The 14619-nt window shown below is 34.5% G+C and overlaps 1 protein-coding gene across 2 annotated transcripts in view; it reads right to left on the reverse strand.

Annotated features, from left to right (window-relative positions):
• The window catches only part of COG6 (component of oligomeric golgi complex 6), a 77063-nt gene that overhangs the window by 15231 nt on the left and 47213 nt on the right, over positions 1–14619 (reverse strand). For both annotated transcript variants that reach the window (XM_032314723.1, XM_032314724.1), the window contains exons 14-17: positions 7120–7251; positions 6616–6783; positions 3793–3900; positions 2647–2700 (exon numbers count right to left, since the gene is read on the reverse strand). In XM_032314723.1, coding sequence (XP_032170614.1) covers positions 2647–2700; positions 3793–3900; positions 6616–6783; positions 7120–7251 — 462 coding nt within the window. The remainder of the gene's footprint in view (positions 1–2646; positions 2701–3792; positions 3901–6615; positions 6784–7119; positions 7252–14619) is intronic.

The raw sequence follows: 14619 nt of genomic DNA on the forward strand, positions 1-14619 counted from the left end.
ATAATGGTGAGCAAAAGAGGACAGTCCCTAGCTTCAAAGACCTTATGATCTACTGAGAAAGATCATGAACAAATAAAAATGGAAATAAATATAAAATTACAAATTGTGTTATGGATGCTATGAAGGAAAACACCAAAGCCCTATAAAAGTGTAAATCAGGAGGATGCTCCTAGTTTCTGCATTTGGCAAAAGAATCTGAGGAAAGGATATCTGAAGTGAGATCTTAAGAGATGAACAGAGATTAAGTAAGAGTGTGTGTGTAGTGGGGGGTCAGAGAGATAAAATGGATGTGACAGCATGGATGAAGGCTTGAGGTGAGAAAGAGAATGGCTAACAGGGATCAGTTCATGCAGGTCTTCTACTATTCTTTAAAGGATTTTAATCCTTACTGGCAAAAGCATTAAGGAAACCACTGAAGTGGGGGGAAGAATCTGATTTAAGTTTTAAGAAGTTATGTCTGGCTACAGGAAGAAGGGAAGGTTATAATGGTAGATGCAAGGACACCAAATAGGTAGCTACTGATGCATCTTAGACTACAAGGACAATAACACGGTAGACAGAAGAGGAGATATTTGACAGAACTAGACGTAAAATTATCAGCATTTGGTTAGTGACAAGATGCAGGGGCTGACTCCCAGATCTGGATCTGTATAATTAAACTCACAGCATTATCATAATTCATAATTGTCTACTTTTCACATTTATTTAGTTGTGTAATAGCTATACTATAAATATACTAGATCTAGATATCTAGATATACTAGATCACATCTATTTTCATCCCAATTCTTAGCATGATGCCTAGGAAATAGCAGGTAACACTGAAATGATAATGGACAGATGCTCTTACCACTTTCTGAGTTGGGAAATTTGGAAGAGGACCTGGGGGTGGGGGACAGGAGAGACTTAGAAGAGTTCAAGTCTAGGATATGCTGAACTCAACGTGCCCTGAAGCATTCAAGTGACGGCTACAGACAGTTATATATAAAATGATGGACCACACACAAAACAAGATTATTTAGAGGGATTCTTTAGAGAGACAGATATTCAACTTAATTGCTATTAAAGTTTAAGACCAAGCACAAAATAATTTGTAGTGGGGTTTAAATATATTTTGTGGTTTTACACTATGGACTAGATATATGTTGGTGGGGGAGAGAGAGAAGGGGAGGAAGACAAATTTATTGAGTACTATGGTTACTGATCCTTTGTATAGACTTAGGTCATTTTGGAGGTGGGGGAGGCAGAATACCTTGAAGTGGGATACTGGGTGGTAGGGTGAGTGTATATTTAACTTTCTAAGAAACTTATCTTTTTAAATTAATCTAAAATTTATTCATTTTCATTTATTTTTAAACTTTTTAGAATAATCATATTTTTAAAATTTTTGCTGTGATGTTTGATGAACAGAAATTATAACTATTACTTCTATGTGTAAATCTTCTATTATGACATAATGTTCCTTATTTATCTTATTTAGTGTTTGTTTGTTTTTTTTTTTTAAAGATTTTATTTATTTATTTGACAGAGATCACAAGTAGGCAGAGAGGCAGGCAGAGAGAGAGAGAGGAGGAAGCAGGCTCTCCGCGGAGCAGACAGCCTGATGCGGGGCTCGATCCCAGGACCCTGGGATCATGACCTGAGCTGAAGGCAGAGGCTTTAACCCATTGAGCCACCCAGGTGCCCCTTATTTAGTGTTTTTAAAATCCACTTTATCTAATATTAATACTGTTGGCTCTGTACTCTTTTCCTTGTTAGGTATCTTGTGGGCTCATGCCTTTCATTTAATTTAGCTCTGTTAAGATGATAGGTAACAAAGCCTTGGCATTAAAAGTCATCCAGGAGAACTTTGTGCTGAAGCCAAGCCATCATGGTAGTGAGCATATGTGAGTATTTAAATACTTAGGATGGGATAGGCAGTACAGTAGTTGAGCGTATCAGTACTAGGTTGAATAGGTTGTTCAGAGGATTAGAGTTCACACATGAAAAACACTACCATACTCAACAAGAAACTAAGCTAAAGACACCATTGTTATCACTGCTGCCTGTGTATTACTTAAAGCTTCCAAAAAAGATCACCCTACGTTGGCTGAATGAGTGCCATCCAATGGTGGGTATACATGCATGCCAAGTATATATGTAAGATGTAGAAACACGCTCATGTGGACATGCAGGCAAGGTCTTCACTTGAAAAGAAGGAAATAAAGTGGAGGTTCAAGGAATCTCACACTCAAGAGTAATATGTTATTTTAAGACTGGAATCCAATTTCAGCTATCATCTCAGGAAGAAATCAAGAACTGTAAGCCAAAGATGACTAACAGTGAGAAGTCTTCAATGATACACAGCCTAACTTCTTTGCATCTATCACTCCTGTTTCTCTATTATGTTAGAAATAAAACTCTGAGAACAAAGAAAACCCAACCACAAATGATGGGGTGTTAGGGTAGAGTAGAATATCACCACAAATGTATGTCTTGGTCAGACCTTAGTTAAAGGAAACATGTGTACAATCATTATTATTGCACCCAATAAGAATGCAGTATATCAAGAGATAAAATTACCATCCAGGACAAAATTATCACACAGGAAAAAATTAATAATGTTTTATGAGGAAACCTACGTTGAAATGCTTTACTACTCACTTACCATTGCAGCCTTCAGTGCCACAGAATCTAGGTTGGGCAAATTAGCTAAAGAGCCCTAAAAAAAACCAAAACAAAACAGCAAAAATAAGATGTAAATAAAAGGTGCTATAGCTTCAGTTCAATTATGAAATATAGTCTATTAATAGATACCCCAAATTTGGAAATTCATCCCCTTTCCAAAGAACTCAAGTGTCACCTCTTCAACCTCAACTAGAGCAGGGACTATGACTTGATCATTTCTGCATAATTAGCATGAAGGCACGCCATCATATTTGTTGGAAGGAGTGACAAGCACAAGTTTATTAACAATGGGAACACCAGTATATTTCAGATTTACACACAAGCAAGGCAAAAACGCAAGGAAGCACTTAGAAAATGTCAGTAAATCATGGAGGCTTGAAGTTGCACTCTGACAGTTTTCAGTAGTATACAACAGCAGCAGAATTGATTTCTCTTTGATAGAAATTTACTTGCTGCTTTATCAGAATAAAAAATTTGGAACTGGTAATTTTTGAGAGCTTCATTTAGAAGTTCCTGGACTGTAAAATATTCTTCATGTTAATGCCATTTAAATGAGTTCTCTGCTTTTTAAAGAAAGATCCTTACTTAGTTTTCTTGGGTTCCCCCACTCTCTTCTCTACTTCCACTGGAGTCCTGTAACTTTACAAGATCTTATGCTGGCCTCAAAATATTTACCTTTCCAAAATAATAGACCAAGATTCGCCAAGTTAGAAAGGGGATGACTACATTTACACAGTAACCTATGCATTCAATTAACTGATAGTAATATAGGAAGTTAGAAAATTTACCAGTATGAATATCCTTTATACATTTTATTACTAAGATTTTTCCCATATTTTTAACCAAATTACCAAGGTAAAAATTAATATTTGGGGGCACTCTGCTACATCTCAGGTAGTCATCTAGGAATTGTACCTGTATTTTCTCACTTTATTTTCAGAACCCTGTAATAGAAATACTATTATTATCCTAGTTCCACAGATGAAAGACACAGAGATAAGTCACTTTCCCAGTTTAAAACAAAGCAAACTATTAAGTGGCAGAGCTAAGATTCAAGCTACAGTTCAGCTCTAGAACCCATGCTCTAAATGGGCATTTCTCCAGTTAGGAACACCCATGTGCTTACCTGTTCAGGCTTATGTTGCTGTACGGTGTTATAGATAGAACTCAAGCCTGCTCTAGTTAAAACATAAGAAGCTTGCTCATTTATAAGTGTGTCCAAATGTGCTTCAATCTAAAATAAAACACAACAGAAAGAAAATACTTTAAAAGGGGAATAAGACTGATGAGAGTAGAAGTAGACCACTGTGGAGTCGGCTCTTCATCAGGGACCTGCTCCTTGCAGTGCCTATGAGGCCAGACCATGAGCCACATGGGCTGCTTCTGTGACAAAGCTTTTCCTTCCCCAAACAGGAAGTCCTCCTACAAAAGGGAGAGAAAGTCTCACTTTAAAAATAACTGAAGAGGACTCTAGGATTAGTCACTAGTCAAAAAATCTGAGTTCTTTGTCAGTTCTTTTAAAAGATGGCACTAAGCAAAACACAAACAAAAAACAATAAACAGTAAAAATAACAACAGTGTAAAATAAAATATTTAGAAAGACTTCTGGGAAGATGAAGGCCTGATGTTCCTGACCTCCATATTTCCCTTACCCTTCCAACTTCTTGGACCAACTCAACGAATCAAATGTGCCATCTGGAGAAGCAGGTTTGTTAGAATCAGGGGAGAATTGAGGACTGACAGAAGGTTGGTCAAAGATTTAAGGTTAGGAACTGCTTAAGCTAGCAGATTTGAGTTGTATGTGCTCATCTGCTTCGTAATATCTTTGAGGAACCCATCTAATGCTAATGCTAATGGAGGCAGAATCCACACAAGTTAGACTACCCTGATGGACTGAAACAACCCTTAGTGGGAAGAAGTCTGCTGCTCCCTTACTTTTACCAGTACAGGCTCAAGAGTTTGGGGTCTTCCATCTTTTCTTGACCAGGGAGTTCCCTCCGTTTTACCAGTTTGTTTGTCCATGGCGCAGTTTAATACTAACGGTGCTATTAATATCTGGATGCTTGCCAATAGCCGAGCACCTCTCCCCTTAAAAAACTTACAACTAACTTAAGAGCAGTGAGTATATTCTAAGAGAAAACTCATCTGAATAATTAGAACAAATCTTTTCCGGAGGCAACTCTACTAAAAGACACAGAGTTCTTTAACTTTTTTTTTTTTATAAGTGAATGCCCAAGAAACTACAATTAGAGCCCTTAGTCATTAGACTTACTGGAAATCAAAGAAAAACAAGATGTGCAAATATAAACATTTGATGAAAAAGTTACTGCTAAGAACCAAATGAGTATCTGAAGAAGAACAGAAGAAAAGTAATACAGTAACATCAAAGAAAGATTAAATTAGAGTATAAAAAGAAATTCGAAGAGAGATTCTGGAGATAAAACCAACTAAGGGGCAAGAGCTTCAGAATATAAAAAGTAACAGATGGAAAAGTGATAATTAATTAGATAGTAAAAAACTTTATTGAGCAAAAGAAAGGGATGAATCTTCAGACTGAAATGGCTCTGCAAAATCCAAATGGAAATAACAGAAAAAGAGACATGCCAAAAAATATCCTGAGGAAATATCTCAACTTGAAGGAGAATCCTTACAAGCTTCCAGATGGACAGACTAAGTTACCACAAAGAAAGAATCAGACTAGCCTGAACTCCTTTCTTGAAACACTGGAAGAAGGCAAGTAAGAGTGGAAGGAAATTAATAGACAATTGATAGGAAAGCTCTGAAAATCAAGAATCCTTTACTCCACAAGGTGAACTTTCTTTGGAGGGCCTAAACACACCACATCTTCCCTATCTGCATCATTGTGCAATCCTCTCTACCACTGACTCTGGGGCTGAGCCATGCAACCATCGTTGGCCAACAGCCGATCAGCAAGCATGGAATAAACACAGGCTTCACACGTACTTACACACTGGGGCTTGTCCCCTTGGAATGCAAAACATGACCATGGAATAGTTAAGAAACACAGATAATTGGGGATAAAACAGATCCATGAATACCTGATATATCTGAACTTCTTAAGATTGAGACAAATGGCAGAGTCTGGGGGTTGAGTTAGTGATAAATATAGTCAAAAGCAATGAAATTTTTTTTAAATAAAGAATTTTATTAATTCCACAAAAAAAGTAATATAAGAAAGAAAAATTAATCATACTTCATTATATTTCTTTCAAAAGGAATTAGAAATTAGAAAATATCAGAAGTTTAGATGTACCAAAGCTTATTCCTTAGAAACCCCTAAAACTTTACAAATGAATTTTTACCATAGCCACTGCCAAATTACTTACATACTTGCAATAACACAAAACACTCAGAATTTTTTCTTAAAAACATTATATTTACCAAAACTCACTATTTTAAAATCAGAAGCCAAGTATCTGGTAAATTTTACAAAATGCTTTGTTTTAGCCATTTTACAAACTCTTAAGTGATACCATTTGGCTTATAGGACTAGAGTCACTGGTATAACAAACTGTAATGTTTTGCCTAACACTGGTTTACACATAGATAAAAATATATCTGTCCTCTGTAACACCTTCTGCACTAGCTAGAAAGCTTGAAAAATATAGCATATTATTCACAGTTCAGAAACTGAAATCTGCATACAGAATAACTGTTCCAATCAATAAGAAAAGCTTCATTCCATCATCACAAACTATGGTTTGAATAAAATATCATATTTATTATATATTCTAGCTTCCCCCAAACAAATCCAAAATACCAAGAGTGTGTGTTTGTTTATGTATGTGTGTGTATGTGGACTTCTATCAGACTAAACCAAAGGATTTATAAAAAGTAGATCACTAAAACTGGATTAAGGCCAGTAACGAGATCATATACAGAAAAAAGGCCCCATCACAGTGAGCTGTCATCTTACGGTAAAACTTACCTGAAACTGCAGCATTTCTAGACGTCTGTCAGTGAACTCAAACAGAGCTAGTGTTGTCTTCATCATATATAGTGAATTGACCATGAAAGTGGCCATGTCAGCTGTGCCTAAATTGCTGGCAGATACAGTACACATTTGGAGGAGAGGATCCAAGACACATGATAAAACCTATAAATGCAAACACAATGAAATTTATTTTTTATTCCCCAATCAGTGATACAGGCCTGGGTTAACAGTACTTCAGAATGAAACTCAAATTGGAAGGGGGCCAACTTAGAGAAGTACATTTTTAAAAAGATTAAAGGTTACAGTAATCATAATGTTTTTTACAACGAGCTTCACTGAATAAAATACTCTTCAAAAATAAAGAGACCTGGTTCAATATTTGAAGGAAGAATCAATGAGAAGGACTGTTAAGATGCCATATTTATAAAATGCCAGAATTTCAACAGAATGTGTAATAGACAAGCAATAAGTAATTATTAAAAATGACTTATAACATACTTGCACAAAGTCAGCTTGACGGGCATCTAATGGTACAACTGAAGAATCGTGAGAGGCCAAAACTTCACGCAACAACGTGAGTGTCTGATTTAATGCCAAACTTGGTCCAAGATCAGGTGGTGGGAGTTCAACCTAAAATAAAGGGTAGTTCATCCACTGCTTATATTTTTCTGCTGAAATTTAATGCATGAATAAATGCAACTCATAGTTAAATAATACATATAAAAGATGTAAAGCTTTGACATATTACAAAATCTTTAATTTATCCATAGCTTATACAAATAAGCATAGGAAGTGACATAAAAGTTTTGTTATATTATTACAGAATATAGTCTTCTCACAGCAGTGCAGAATTTGTACTTCTAAAAAAAAAAGTTATGAGAAAACTTAGTGGTCTTTGAACTATAGAATTATATTTTTATACAAACTTGAAATGGCCTACTGTTTTGTTTTTTTAGCCCAAGTCATAAGAAAAAGGCAATCCAGAAACCAGCACTCCCCCAACAGTAACATAACTGAGAATCATCACCCACCCTTGGCCCAAATCTCAGAGATTTTGGTTCAGTATGCACAGGTTTGTGGCCGAGGAATCTTCCTTTCAATAAGCACCATGGGGAATTTTTCAGGGCATTGGCCAATGGGCTACACACTTCACAAAAACACAGTACACACTGTATTCTATACAGTGTAACACTGCCACCAAAATCTTAAGTACACAAGTTAAAGATTAGTTTTATATTTTAGATTACCATTTACTAGTTGTGTGGTCCTGGGTAAGCTCTTTAACTTTACAGAGCGTCAGAGAGATTCTGTAAGGACTAAGTAGGATTGTTGCATCTAAAATACTGGTAGAGAACCAGGTACTTAGTGAAAGGTATGCCAAGTTCACTACCTCTACTTGCCAGCATCACAATATCCAAGAAGACCTCTCTCTGAATTTTTTGAAACACATTTTTCTGAGTACTTACAATACTAATATAGACAGATATTTTAAAAAGATTTTATTTATTTATTTGACAGAGAGAGAGAGGGATTATAAGTATGTAGAGAGGGAGAGGGGAGCAGAGTCCCAGAGTCTCTCAGCAGAGAGCCCAATGCAGGGCTCGATCCCAGGACTGTGCAATCATGACCTGAGCTGAAGGCAGAGGCTTAACCCACTAATACCCAGGCACCCCTAGACAGATTTTGTTTAATTTGTAAAATCTCATAAGTCCATGGAAAAGTCGATAGCCTTGTGTCACACAGAAAGGTGTAAGAATTTTTAAATATCTGGATTTATATTAAGAATGTTTTATATAGAAAATTTAATATATAGGTGACATTAGCAGGAATGGTGAAATACGGACCTCTGAAAATCTCCCCTCCTTCATAAAAGCAACAAAACCAAAAAATATAAGACATGCAAAGAAACAAAAAAATATGGTTTCTGCACAGAAAAAAAAAAGTCAATAGGAACTTTCCCTGAGGAAGCCCAAACCCTGGAGTTACTACTCAAAAACTTTAAATCAGCTATTTTAAATATGGTCAAAAAAACTGAAGGAAACCATGTTAATGAACTAAGTTCGAGAACAATGTCTCATCAAATACAGAACATCAACAGATAAAAATGCTTTTTAAAAAAATAACCAAATAGAAATTTTGTAGTTGAAAATTACTAAAATGAAAAATTCACTAGGGATTCAATGGCACATCTGAGTAGGCAGAATAAATGATCAGTGAACCTGAAGATAGATCAATTAAAGTTATCCAGTCTGTGGAATCAGAAGACAAAAAATGAAAGAAAATTCACAGAGTTTCAGATACCTACTGAACACCAGCAACCTAACTAAGCACATGGGGATCTTAGAAGAAGAGGGGAAGGCAGGAAGAACATCTGAAGAAATAATGACAAAGACTTCACAAATGTGATTAAAACAAAACATTAAACATTTAAGAAGTTCACAAACTCCACACAGAATAAACTTAAATAGATCCGCACTAAGACGCATCACAATCAAACTGTCAAAAGACAGAGAATTTGAAAGTAGAAGAGAGAAGTAACTGATTATGACAAAGGATTCTAAGATTAATAGCTGATTTCTCATCAGAAAACATGGAGACCAAAAGCCACTGGATGTCATATTCAAGGGCTGAAAGAAAGACTGTCAACAAAAGATTTCTATATTCAGTAAAACTATCCTTCAAGAATGAAGGAGAAATTGACATTCTCAATAATCAAAAACAAAAACAAAAACTGTTCACTAACAAACCTGTTCCACAAGAAATATGGGAAATCCTTCAGGCTAAAGCACGGGACACTAGACAGTAACTTAAACTCTTATGAAGAAATAAAGAACAGCAGTAAAGGTTCTGACATAGGTGAATACAAGACAATATTAATGTACTTTGCATTTGTAATTATATTTTCCCTGATTTAAAAGAATAAATAAATAAATAAATGAAGCAATAATTATAATTCCATGTTACTGAGCACACAATGTTAAAAGATGTAATTTGTACAAATAACAGTGTAAAGGAAGAGGAAAACTGGGCTATGTAGGAGTAAAGCTTTAACATGCTATTGAAAGTAAGTTGGTATTAACCTGAACTGCTACAACTTAAGATGTTAATTATAATTCCCAGGGCACCACTAAGAAACTAACTAACTACACTCACAAACTCACACACGTTTACTTAAATAAATAGTAATTATTTAAATTACTAGAGGGAATTAAAGTAGCACACCAGAAAGTATTAACACAAAAAAGGGCAGTTACAGAGGAACAGAGGAACAAAAACAGTTAAGACATACAAGAATAGCAAAATGGCACTACCTTATCAGCAATTAAGTTAAATGTAAATTTATTAAACATGCCATCCAAAAAGCAGACTGGCAATGGATTTTTTTAAAAAGAATGATCCAACCATCTATATATTGTCTTCAAGAAACACTTTGATTTAAAGACACAAAAAGGTTGAAAGTCAAAGGACGGGAAATGATAAACCTTGCATACAAAAACCAAAAGAGAGCTACAGTAGCTACACTAATTTCAGATAAAATAAAGTGTTCAAACAAAAACTGCTACTAGAAACAAAGAAGGGTATTATATGTTTATTATTAAGAAGACATGACAATTAGAAACCTATGCATATAACAGAGCCCCGAAATACATGAAGCCAAGGCTGAAGCCAAAATTGAAGAAAAAGTATCTCCCATGGAAAATATTTATTTCAAGTTTCACACCTCTTTCAGTTGTTTCCTTTTTTGTATTAAATTCAAATTCAAATTGAAAGACTCTAGAATATGAAGTCATCTTTATAAAAGTATTCTCTATGCATTCACCCAATTAAAAAAGGTATCTAAAATGTTGTTAAATGGATGGCAATGAGGGGCATCTGGGTGGCTCAATTTGTTAAGCATCTGCCTTCAGCTCAGGTCATGATTCCACGGTGCTGGATAGAGCCCCACATCCGCCTGCCTGCTCAGTGGGGAGCCTCCTTCTCCCTCTACCAGTACCCCTCCATGTGCTCTCTCTGTGTCAAATAAATAAATAAAATCTTAAAAAATAAAAAAACTGATGGTAATGATGGTTACTTAATATTATTTCTAAATGAAGAAATTTTTAAAAACTTTCATCTTTGTGTTTTTCTGCACGGTCTGAATCCTTATGAGTTTATGCATATCAATTTTACAAAAATAATAAATCCATCTATCACCCAAACTGAATGAAACATGTCAACCCATTAACAGCAATTAATTCAGGATAACAGGGATTGATGACTGTTATTTTGTTCTTTGTATTTCCAATGTTTTAAAATATTTGTTTAATAAAATAAGTGTGCTTATAATTTTAGAAATTAAATTAGAATATACAGGTATTTTATATACAGGTATGCATATACATAAGTAATACAAAATGCACAGAAGCTAGTCATATAAAAAAATGACTCAGGGGAATCTTTAGATAAGTATAAATCAGTAAGATTTGCCAGCACTCTAACAGCTTTAATACAGAAATAGGGGGCTCCTGGGTGGCTCAGTGGGTTAAAGCCTTCTTCTGCCTTCAGCTCAGGCAATGATCCCAGGGTCCTGGGATTGAGCCCCACATCGGGCTCTCTGCTCAGCGGGGAGCCTGCTTCCTCCTCTCTCTCTGCCTACCTCTCTGCCTGTTTGTGATCTCTCTCTGTCAAATAAATAAAATAAAATCTTAAAAAAAAATACAGAAATAGGCAGCTATATAAACCAGAGGAAATGTGTGTGTGTGTGTGTGTATCTCAGTTTCCCAAAACCTTCCAAAAAAAAAAAAATAATAATAATAATCAAGAATTTAACAAATCCTCCAGGGATGCTTCAGTATAGCAATATATACTATATGATTAAGACTATAATTTTTCATGTGCAATTTCTTCTTCTAGGTTATAAACTACAGTATAGTATCATTTGGAAATAACAACAAAAAAACCTTACAAAGTATCTTTCAAAAATTGAGTTTGTCAGTTGCCAATCAAAACAGAAGGCTAATGACAAAAATCTTATGCACCAATAAGAGCTGATGAGAAACTTCTTTTTACCCTCTTGAATTAAGGTCTTTAAAAGCTGTGCAAATTTCAAACAAAAGTCATGCCTCTGTTAGCAGAGTCAATGATAAATGATACAAGTGCTACTTGTACTCACTTCATTCAATAAACTGACATTCTATGAAGCACTTTTACACACATCTATCAGATTAGCAATAGCTCAGAATCACACTTCAAAGGCAAAGTGAAAATTATGGCAGTTGTATAAACACGATTTACAATTTTACTAATAATGTAGTAAAAAATAATGGTTAGAAAATTGAAAGAAGAAAAATATCTAATTAATACCCTCCTTTCACTTCAATTTAATTTCATTTAAGTGAAATGTATTTCTAATGGTTAACCTTTATACAAGATAGTGTGGTATTGGTGCAAGGACAGACAAACCAATGGGAGTAGAATAAACATTTATAAAACAAATCCACACATATATGGTCTTGTGATTTCTGACAATGTTTCCACTGCAATTCAGTGGGAAAGGATTGACTTTATGATAAATAGTGCCTGATCTACTAGATATTCATATGGGAAAGATTTTAACCTTGACCCCTACCTTACAGCATACTCAAAAATTAACTTGAGATGGACCAAAGACCTAAATGTAGAAACTAAAGCACCAAGCTTCTTAGAAAATACATGTAAGGATAACTTAATGACCTAGGGGCAGGAAAAGATTAAATGAATAAAAGTTAGGATATAGGACAAAATTAAAATGAAGATCTTATGGTCATCAAAACATACCATCAAGACAGTGAAAAGACAGGTCAAAATTGGGTGAAAATATTTGTAATGCTGATTTGAATCCAGAATACATTTTTTAACCGCCCCCCGAATCAGTAAGAAAAATACAGATAATCCAATAGAAAAATTGGTAACAGACTTCAAAAGACACTTCACAAAAGGGCAATACAGCAACCAATAAATATATGAAAAACGGCTCAACATCACTGGTCTTCAGGAAAGTACAAATCACAAATGACCACCACACAATTTCCATAATGGCTAAGATTAAAAAGATTAGCCATATCGAGTACTGGACAGGATGTGGAACAACTGAAACCCTCACACATTTCTGGTGGAGTAAATTGATGCAAGCACTTTAAAAAAATGAGTGGCAGTACCTACTAAAGCTATCAATCCCAACACCCAGATAGTCCATTCCTGTATATACACACAAGAAAAATGAAAATTTATATCATCAAAAGACATGGACAACAATATTCATAGGATCCTTATTGACAATACCTATGAACTGGAAACAATCCAAGTATCTATCAATATACTGTGGTGTATTTATACAATTGAATTATTACATAATAATTTAAAGATGAACTACCGTAGACAACATGGATAAATTTTACAGATACGTTAAATGAAAGCAGTCAGATGCAAAAAAGTTCAACTGTATCAACCTATTTATGTGAATTTCAATAGCACACAAAAACAGGAAATAGAAGTCAGTACTGAGAAAAGGCATAAAGAAGCCTTCTGAGGTGCTGAACATATGTTTTATATCTTGATCTGGGTGGAGATTAATGAGCATATACAAATAAAAAATTCAACTAACTGTACACTTAAGATTTGTGTACTGTCAGTTACATCTCCACTTCAAAAGTTTATTTGATGTTTTTGTTTATATTATGTAAACCCTGAGAATCAACAATGTCTTATAAAAATATCCAAAATTCATAAATAAAGTTACCATTAATACTTATTAATGTACAAAAGTGCTTTAGGAAGTACACATTCATAACTTTATGTACATTTTCCAACTGATAAAGCTGAACTATAAAAAATTCACATTTAAAAACATTTAGTCTGAAAATTGACATTCCATATGTTAGAGCCTCCCTTTTTAAAAAATATACAGCGCTATAAACTAAACAGTTATTCTTCCTGTGACTGTTCACCATGACACTTTTCATCCTTTGTATAGACAGGTGCTCTGTTTTAGAAGAAAATGAAAAGACTGCACCATAAAAAATTCCAAAAACTGTTAGGACATCATTCCCATTCCACTGTGCATGGCACCAGAGGTTGGAAGGTAGGTAATTGTTACTGTGCTAAGTAGAAATTGACCAAAATTGATCACAATTTACTGACCAAGCCTTCCCCTAAACATTGCAAGTTTCCATTAGACACCAGAGTTCAAAAATAATGATATTAGCCAAATTCTGCCAGGGCAATTTTTGTCTAGGAGGGGAGATAGATTACTGGTATTTTCAACTTTGTCACTTTCCCTGAAAATTTATTTTCATACATTGACCTTGTCACCAAATAACTTTCTAAATCCATTTACTTGTTTTACAACTTCTCAATTAATTCTCTGTGGTTTCTAAAGTAGACAATCATAGCATCCATAAATAATGTTTCCTTTGAAATACTTATAGCTCTCATTTCTTTAATCTGGTGTTTCTATTATTTAAAAATGTTACCAGCAAACATTCTTGTCTCATTCTTTCTTGACTTAAAGAGAACATATTGGTAGTATGTCTGTATTAATTATGATGTGGGCTATTAATTTTATTTACCTTTATATGATTAAGGAAGTATTTTTACTTTCTTATTTACTAAGATTCCCCCCCCCCAACAATTTAATGTAACACTTTTGTACTTAACACTGAAACATTTAATGTATTTCTAACACTGAAACATTCTTGCATTTCTGAGAATAACCCATACTTGGTTTTAATAAAATGCTGAATTCAACTTGACAGGTATTTTAACTATATATGTATTTTTTTAACTTCAAGTGACTGATTTGTGATTTTTCACTTCTGAACTGTATTTAAAAGACTTTTTACATCAGCATTAAAACACCTAAAATGAACTGGGAAGTATTCTACATTCTCCTACATTCTGGAGAACTATCTGTTTGTAGATGTGAATATAGCTATTTGTATAACCTGAACTAGGCCTAGCAGTATGTTCTTTAATAGTTTT

This window comes from Mustela erminea, chromosome 15, assembly GCF_009829155.1.
Source record: "Mustela erminea isolate mMusErm1 chromosome 15, mMusErm1.Pri, whole genome shotgun sequence".
NCBI lineage: Eukaryota > Metazoa > Chordata > Mammalia > Carnivora > Mustelidae > Mustela > Mustela erminea.